The sequence below is a fragment of the Tupaia chinensis genome, unplaced genomic scaffold (genome assembly GCF_000334495.1).
Source record: "Tupaia chinensis unplaced genomic scaffold, TupChi_1.0 Scaffold000377_5, whole genome shotgun sequence".
Lineage (NCBI taxonomy): Eukaryota > Metazoa > Chordata > Mammalia > Scandentia > Tupaiidae > Tupaia > Tupaia belangeri.
Window position 1 is genome coordinate 616,845 of NW_006159879.1, and position 9,164 is coordinate 626,008.

A 9,164-nucleotide genomic window follows, 5' to 3' on the forward strand; every position below is an offset into this window, starting at 1 on the left:
AGACTGCCCAAGGTCCACATAAGCGTGGAAGACAATAGGAGAGACCGCCAGTAGGAAACAAGAATGAGAGACAAATAGAGCAGGAAGGAATGCGGATGTGAAAATGGTGGAGGGGGGGGGGAACAGCAGAGCGGACACAGCGAAGGCGTGGACAGGCGTGGAGGAGGAGGGGCGCGTTCCCTCCTGGGAGGAGGCAGGGAAGGCTTAGACAAAAGTTAATGAAGAAGAATGAAATGTGGTGTATATTCTCATAGGAAAATGCACTTGTTATGCTGTAATGATACACAGTGATTAAATGTAAAAAATAAAATTAATTTAGAAAATTTTTAAAGAAATGAAGATGAATAAAAGTACAACCTCCAAATAATAAGAATCCCAAAAATATGCTCAAACAAAAACGGGAGGAAATATGTGCAAAAATAGTGAAAATTTGGGACCAGCAGTTGACGTAATGATTACGTCGCTGGACTCCCATGTAGTCGACTGTGGTTCAAGTCCCAGACCCAGTGACTTAAACTCGCGCCGGGCACGTGTGCATGCGTGTCCGAGATCCCGAGAGGAGAATGGAGAAGGGATTGCGGCGTGACCATCACCCAGGGGGTGATTTCTCGCTTATCTGTGTCTCTCTCTCTGGCAACCACACGTGCCCTATAGCAAAAAACTCTCTAAAAAAAAAATAGTGAAGATTCACGTCACAAAATTAAAGAAAAAGGGAAGATCCCTCTTCTATTCCTGGGGCTAGCAGAGAGGGGGCACAGGCGCTCCGAGGCTCCCAGGGGCAGCAGGTGACATGCCGGGCACTACCAGCCTGTGCCGCGGGACATCTTCAGCATCGGAAAGAATCAAGTTGGCACCAGCTGAGCCTCACGTAAGTGGGAGAGGCAGGGTAATGACATGCTCAGGCTGCGAGGCCTCGCGTGTTCGCCACATGGGGTCCACGTCAAGGGCAGGTCCAGCCGTCGACAGACTCAGTGACAGGCACAGCTAGGAGAGGGCCAGGGCACCTGCCCAAGTGCTCCAACACCTCGGCACTGTTAGTGTTGTCTTAAAGGAATTAGGATAAAGCAAACAAATTCTTAAGACCCAAATCCCAATGCTACACACTGCAGCCAGGAGCTGGGGTGCAGAGGAAGCAGTCCCGGGGCCATGAACACAGGCGGCTCATGTTCCTTCTGGGAGGGCAAGGTGGAAAAATCATTCCGGGTGTCCATGATTCAGTGACCGACAGGAGCTGGAAAAGGCGTGAACCGTGTCTAACGGGAGTCCAGGACGTGCCCAGCAGGGTGATGATGCCAGGAACAGAAAGAGGACACGAATGGCTGAAAAAGATGGCTGGGGTGGAGGGAGGAGACACAGTGGGGAAAACGGACCCTGTAAAACTCAACTTCAACGTCCCAACGTAGACGAAAAGAGCTTCAGGCTTCCTTCACGCAGCAGAAGGGTGGCGAGGAGGTTCACTAGTTTCCCTTCTCTGTCAGTGTGCAGGGAGTCCAGCGCTCTTTCCTCGGGGGTGAGAGAAGTATGCAAAGCAGGGGGCTTCGGATGCCCCAGCGTAGGGCACAGGTGGTGTCCGTGAGCAGGGTCTAGGTCCATGTGCGTGGGTTGTAGCAGAGGGAAGGTGGCTTCCCACGGGCTCTCTCCTTTGACAGGTGCCCATGGTCCTCTCCCCATGCCGGCATGCTGTGACACGGTACCAGAGGCAGCTCGATGGCGGCCCCATGCCTGTGGACTGTCCAGCCACCACGATCGGAAGCCAAGTGAACCTCTGTTATTTAAAAACACCCAGCCGTTTGAATCGGGTGATCGGGAAGGTCATGACATTTTTGCACGGAAAACACCCATGGCTTTTCCCCAGCCTCGTATCTCTGCTAACAACACCATAGCAGGTCTAAGAGACACATAAAGACCATCAGACATGCATACACATGCTAACATGAGCCTGCGTGACATACCAGATTACACGTGCATCCACATGACCTGTGAGCATGTCATGTCAGACTACATGTACATCCACCTGACCTGTGAGCCTGCGTGTCATGTCAGACTGCACAAATGCAGGTGTGAACACGTGAGCCAGCACACACGGAGAACCACAGCTCTTAGTGACGTGCGTATTTCACAGAAGTGAACGCGAATGTGAGTATCAGCTGGAACCGTGGGTATGAGCAAATTGTTCCGCACCATAAACACCAAATGCTAGGTTTTCTATTACTCATCTCAGACCTGAAACTAAACAAACATTTGCAAAATCGTTTTGTAAACCAGAAAGGATGACACGAATGTCAGTTATTAAATGATTTAAGATTATTTAAAATGATTTAAAGGTTGGGGAAACAATAGACAATGTATCTCTAAATTTCTCTTAAAACTTTTGCTTTAATAATAGCCAGTTTGAATGTTTTCCCCAAGTAAAGTGCAGTCTGCCTCTCAGGAATTTTCAAAAACTTATATGTAACAAGATTTCTTTTTAAGTCCATTTAGTGATCACAGACGTATCTGCTCTCCGGCTGAGGTTTCCACAGCCCTGCACTGCCCTGACCCCCAGCCTCATGGTCCAGGGGCTCGGTGCTCGGTTTGGCCTGTTTCCTGCAAACAAGGAGCAGAAAACCAGGGTGCGGTCAGGCAGAGTCCCACGCTGCACACTGGGAGGCCGTCAGGGAGGGTGGCATGCCCAGTAACCACGGTTCCCGGCTGGGAGGCTGGCTGCAGGCCAAGAGCACGCCCAGGGCTGGGTCTTTAGCATCACTGTCAACCCTACCTCTGACCGTGTGGTCCCAGACTAAACACACCATCCCCCGGACACACTCACGCCTCCAACCTGGCACACCTTCTTGTGGCTCCGTGTCCTGGGGGCCCCTCCACCTGGGCGCATCCAGGCGTGACATGCTCCCCTGCCCAGGGCGCCCTCTCAGGGACAGCGCCAAGAGCCCCCAGCTACTCTAACCAACCGGTGGGGAGTCTCCAGCCTCCCTTTCCTCCTCCTTTCTCTCACACCCTACAGGAGCTGATCAAGTTCTGTTTCACCAACCCGGAAAACATACAGGGTACTTCGAAGCCTTGTGGGTAACAGCATTAAAGTACACGTCCATTTTGGGGCATAAAATGTGAGCCCAGCGTAGCCCCCCATGGCGCACCTTCCCTGAACCTGCTCAGGGTGCCTGGGGGAACTGAGCACCTTGGGCCAGGCCACCACGGGCTCCCCCCTAAGGACCTGCAGGATGTGCCGAGCAGGTCTCATCCCTCTCCTCTACCCCCAAGTCACCCCGTAAGTCACGTCATACCCTGCCTCAGCCCACTCAGGGCCTCGCAGCACACTGGGCACCACCCCCAGCCAGCGCAGCCCCAGGGCAGAGCGGCGCCCCTTCGCCCCTCGCTGTGCACCAGCCCGTCCATCTCACGTCTCCCAGCCTCGGACTGGTGCTTCCCTCTAGCGGGTGAGCTTCCGCAGACCACTGTGTACTTCCCCTCTGTGGCACTCAGACCTCTTCTTAAATGCCACCTCCTCAGAGAAGCCCTCACCACTGCAAGCACCAAGCTCCCCAGGCGTGGGAGCCAGCTGCCACTGGGGAAGTGCTCACTCCAATTGTCCTCGAAGAGTGACACGCTGCCGCTGACGCCCTGGCGCAGAGGGGACGTGGTGCCCAAGAGCAGCTGGAGCCCACAGGGGCCTTGGCCCAGAGCCTCGGCCGGGCACGCCTGAGCCAGCTGGGTCGCGGGCGCACTCTCAGGTAGATGGCTGGAAGGCCGGGAGAGACCCCGTGGAGGCCTGCAGGGAGGACTGTGCTGTTGGACTTGCACAGAATCACGGATTTTCCAGTTTTCCTTCAGTTACGGATTCCCGGCATCATGCCATGGGATTAGAAAAAGTATTTGCTGTTATTTCAGTCATCCTGAATTTGTCAAGACGGATTTTCTGGCGCAACTCCCTGACCCGGAGAGCGCTCCATTCCACTCGGCCACTGCACGGTGCCGTCCGGACTGAGGCCACTGTGGCCGGTCCCGGTTTCCACCAGTGGGGGGGGTTGCACCCCACAGTCCCTGGCTGAGGCCTTCCCGCCCCAGCTGCCCATTGCGGCCATGCCGTGCGCTGTCCTCACAGCCAGGCGTCCCCTCCGCAGACTGACACGCTTGCTGTCACATGAGCTCCTCCATCTCGTGTGTCTTAAATTCAGGTCTCCGTGGCTTCCACATGCACGGAGGGGCAGCGGGGAGAGGGACGTGTTTCTGTCTTCGCTTTCTATTTACGAACATCCTTAAATCTGAGTGGGCCAGATGGCTGTCCAGCACCCGGCTCCCACTCCCAGCTCCCGCCCACCGTCACCACAGCCGCAGCCAGCGGCCCTCATGTGAGTGGGACCCAGTGGCAGCAAGACAGCCCGCCCTGCCAGCCTGCCCGGCCCTCGGGGAGCCTAAGCCCTGCGTGCGTCTAGCTGCGTCCTCGCGTGGTGCGAGTTTGCAGGACAGACTGCCGTGTCCTCCCAGGACTGCCGCCCAGGCGCTGCTCTCGAGCACAGGCACAGCCCTGCGAGCTCACGGCGTACCCTGCACGTGAGCACACATGCTCTCCGGGCTCCGCACCAGGCGCCGCCGCTGTGACAAACCCCAGGTGAGGAAAAAGGCACCCGGGGTTGGGATGGGCCGTGACAAGGACCCAGACACAGAGTCGGCTCCAGGTCTGACCCTGAGGCCCAGGCGGAGCCGCTGCCCTGCCCATGGGGCTCCTTCCCCGCTAGTCGGCCCAGTCTTAGCTCGGACTCAGGCTCGCCCAGGGCTGCCCGACGCTCCATCAGCAGGCGCCCTCCGCACACCAGCAGCAGTGCTCTTGGCACCTGCAGCGCGCCCCACCCGGGGATACACCGCCACCTCCTGTAACGTCTGTCTTCACCACATTAACACGTGGCGGAGGCTGGGTCGTTGGTTGAATGAATACACGAATGAGACTGGTAAAAACAGGTCTGGTACAAAGGCTGAGGAAACCCTGTCTGCTTTGAAGAATTGGTATCAGAGTCTACAACGGATCACGGTCCACCCTGCTGCTCCAAGCATGAAAGCTCAGAGGGACGCCCAAAGCCCGGCTGCTGTGGCCAGTCTGCAGGGGTGAGGGCTCCTTACTTGCGAACACCTCCCAGAGGAAAGACTTTCTCTCCGATCACAGCCAACACGTGGGTCCAGTCAGACAGGCAGAATTTGGGAATGATGATCTTCACAGGTGGAATAAATAACCTTCCATTTGTGAAAACACTGCAGGGATAAAAAGAAAAGAACTCAGTAACACTCAATTTAAGAGGAAAACTGAAAATTCCAAAATAAAATGACAGATTATAAAGCGACGTAACAGGAACCAGCAGTTGGCGTAATGGTTGTGTCGCTGGACTCCCACGTATTCGACCATGGTTCAAGTCCCAGACCTGGCAGCTCAAATTCATGCCGGGCACGTGTGTGTGCGTGCTCAAGATCCTGAGAGGAGAATGGAGGAGAAGGGGTTGTGGTGTGGTCATCTCCCTGGGGGGTGATTTCTCACTTTCTGTCTCTCTGTCTCTTACTTTCTGGAGAGTGCATACGCCCTATAGCAAAAAACTCTCTAAAAAAAAAAAAAAGCCAAAGTAACACACCCAGCAGCTCCCAGACACCCAGCACCTGCACCAGCACCCACACCCAGGAAATTCTATGTGCCCACCCCCCGAGACCCACTGCTACTCTGCACCGTCTCCCAGAACCTGGGCAGCCACGGCATAGAAACATAGCTTCTAATAGAGTCTAAACCTCCCAGATAAATAGGACAGAACTCTCCTTCCTAAAAAAAAAGAAAGGAAGAAAAAGGGGGCCAGCCAGATGGGATGGAGGTTAAGGCAGCTGGGTCCCCCGTGGCCCACAGCTGTTTGAGTCCTGGAACACTGGCTTCAAACCATGCTGGTGCACATGCAGGCATCTGCTCCAGAGAGCAGGGCCAGCCCCTCCCCCACCATCTCTGGCAAGTGCACACACCCTACAGCAAATTTGGAAAATAATAATAACAAATAAAATAAATGTTAAATATATGTCTACAACTACTATGATGGGCAAATGGGAGAAAGCTGTCCACTTGGAAAACGAGGGGAGTTACGTCTGAAAATGCGCCATCTCCCTTTCCCACGGCACGGAGACAGCCTCCCAGGGACGTAATCCCAATCCTTTGAAAAGATCATAGGAAAAATCGACCCCACTCCTGCAGTTGGACGGCAGCTGCAGGGATCCACCAGGCCTGGGGCCAAGTGGGTACCTCGTGCACCTGCAAAACCCACTGTGCGGCTCAGCTCGCACTCCATGTTCTGCCTGCGGCCTGAGCCAAAACCACTTGGCAACAGTTTCGAGCTCTTGTAACTTGTATCAGAATGAAGTAAAAGAGGCAGGCCTCAGAGTGCCGGCTGGACCTGGGGCTAGGGGAAGGAGCAGGCCGATTCTGGGCCCACACTCTACAAAATGTTTTAAAAAGGTAAAATACAAAGCTTATGTTTATAAGTCTAAAAATAATTATATCCTTTGACAACACAGACTCGACTTTAGAATTCTGGTTTTTAATACCTTCACATTATTTTTACACTAAGTCTTAAGAGTTTTATTTTTTCTTACAAGCACATAACTTAGATTTTGAGAAATATGGGGGTGTTTTTATAAATATACACTTTAATTAATATGCATGCCAGAGTACAAAGAATCTGTTTTTTCCACTAAGGCTCTGCCCCAGAGCCCAGCAGCTCTGCCCCAGAGCCCAGCCCAAATGTGAACAGCCCGGCGGCAGAGACCTGGGGGGGCAGGCTGCATGGACTGCGTCTCTGCAGGTGCTCTGACGGAGTGGGACAGGTTGCTACAAGAGTCTTTCCAAACAGCGATTACTAAGAGCAATAGAAGAGATACCTGAACAAGGTCATTTTATATTTCTAAGTGTTTCAGTGTATTGAATATCTACTCTCATCCTGAGCGCTGAGACGGCAGCACACGCGCGCCCTGCCTCGGCGCAGTTAAACCGAGCTGCCGAGAGGCCAAGGTCATGTTATATTTCTATCTAAGTGTTTCAGTGTATTGAATACCTACTCTCATCCTGAGCGCTGAGACGGCAGCACACGCGCGCCCTGCCTCGGCGCAGTTAAACCGAGCTGCCGAGAGGCCACCGGCACTGTGCTGGTGGAGACCCCGGACTTCCAGGGTCTCTGTGATGAGCACATGCACCCTTGAGCAAAAGTCTCTCAAAAAAATGTAAATAAATAAAATCAACAAATGAGGAGGAATGGTTCAATCTGCCCTCTGCAGTTTCAGGTGCCCTGGGCCAACCCCATCTGACACTGTGGGGCGCCAGGGAGTGGGGGAAAGAGCCACCTGTGGGACCCCTCCATTCCGCTCCGTAGTTTGGCTGGCCTCGCCCGGGCCTGACCTACGAGTGGACCTCTGTCGCAGTGGCACGTGTAGGAAGACACAGCATCTAAGGGCAGTGCCAACCACCCCCTGGCTTCCACTGGGGGTCCGGGAACACACCCATGCAGACAAGGGGGACGACAGGTCACTGAACAACCCATGTCGTCACTAAGTGATGCCAGCTGTGTCCCCTCGTCCCCTTCACAATGAGAGGCCAGCCCTCATGCTCCCCGGGCCCTCCTCCAGGTCCCAGAGACCACGACTGGGCCTGGTGTCATGAGGTGCCAAGAGGTTCGCCCTCTCCTTCCCTCCCTGCCCTGGCCTTGGGCGTCCCCAAGAGGCAAAGGGTACCTAGAACGCTGCTAGGGCTCAGACGGCTCTGGCCAGCCGCTTCCAGATGACTGGAAAGGGACACTAAGCCCCTCGGTGCTGCGGACTCGCCTGCCTGTCATGCAAAGGAGCGAGCGAACCCCCTCACAACGGGCCTGTGACAACTGACATCGTGAAGCCCCCTCAGGTTCCCAGCTTGCTCAGGGCAGAACCAGCGCCTAGATCTGAGCCTCGACCTCCCACTTGGGCCTTCAAGCCCCAAGTCACCACCGGCCACGTTCCAGGAGCCCTGCCAGAGAGCGCCTGGTCCTCCCACCACGCGGCTGCCCAGAGCGGGCTCCAGAGCCACTCGCTCCCTCGAGCTCCCTCTCCCACGGTGACTCTGTTACAAGCAAGGGCCGCACCCCTTTCCCTCCTGGGTATCTCAGGGCCTGAGCTGTCCCTGCGCCACCCCGCAAGTCCCTGTCTCTCTGCAAGGACTCTGCGCGTAGGTGGCTATCTAGGTCCACAGGGGCCCCTCAGCAGGCCAGTGCCGGGGAGGGAGAGTGCATGCCTATGGCCAGTGGCTCCCACAAAAGGCTGCCAGGGGAGGGGAGCCCCGAGATCTGGGTTGGGATCAGGCCTGTCAGAAAGCACCCACAAAGCCATCACGTGTCCCAAGATTCTAGCACTCTGCAGGAAGGCTGCCGCCCTTTGTCTGTGTCTGAGTATTTCTGAAGGTCTGGGTTTACAGAAGGTGCCATGAAAGACCGTGGCTCCCGGACAGGGCTCCAGGTAAGTGTTTTTTGTTTTGTTTTGTTTTGTTTTCCCCTGGAGAGGCTTTTGCTATAGGGCACTTGCGCTCACCAGAAAGACAGAGAGACAGAAAGCGAGAAAACACCCCCCAGGGGGGATGGTCACGCCACAATCCCTTCTCCTCCATTCTCCTCTCGGGATCTTGGGCACACACACACACGCGCCCAGTGTGAGTTTAAGCCACCGGGTCCGGGACTCGAACCGTGGTCGACTACGTGGGAGTCCAGCGACATAGCCATTACACTAAGTGATTGCCGCAGTTTCCAGGACCGTGAGAGGAACAGCGTTGGCAACTGACGGCTCTGCCTGGTATGTCTGCTCCCCCGTCGGGAGCTGCTGGGTCATCTGGGTCTCCCAGACTCCTGGCCCCACGCCCTCTGCTACTCAGGACCCGAGGGAATGCGTCAGTGAGACTCCTGCAAGGGCCGGGTGGGGATACCACCTGCCATGCCCAGACCCAGCACTTGGGACTCTGCAAACACACTCTCACTCTCATCTGGAGCAGACTGTGGTCAGAGGAGGACGAGGAAGAGGAGGAGGGTGAGGAGGAGGAGGGGGGGAGGAGGGGGAGGAAGAGGACGGTGAGGAAGGGGAAGAGGAAGAGGAGGGGGAAGAGGAAGAGGAGGGCGAGGAGGGGGAGGAGGGGAGGA

The 9,164-nt window shown here is 55.4% G+C and overlaps 1 protein-coding gene across 1 annotated transcript in view; it reads right to left on the reverse strand.

Annotated features, from left to right (window-relative positions):
* Positions 1 to 9,164, reverse strand: part of DCDC2C (doublecortin domain containing 2C) — an 81,432-nt gene that overhangs the window by 61,726 nt on the left and 10,542 nt on the right. The window contains exon 3 of the mRNA XM_014589769.1: positions 5,113 to 5,241. Within this exon, the coding sequence (XP_014445255.1) occupies positions 5,113 to 5,241 (129 nt within the window). The remainder of the gene's footprint in view (positions 1 to 5,112; positions 5,242 to 9,164) is intronic.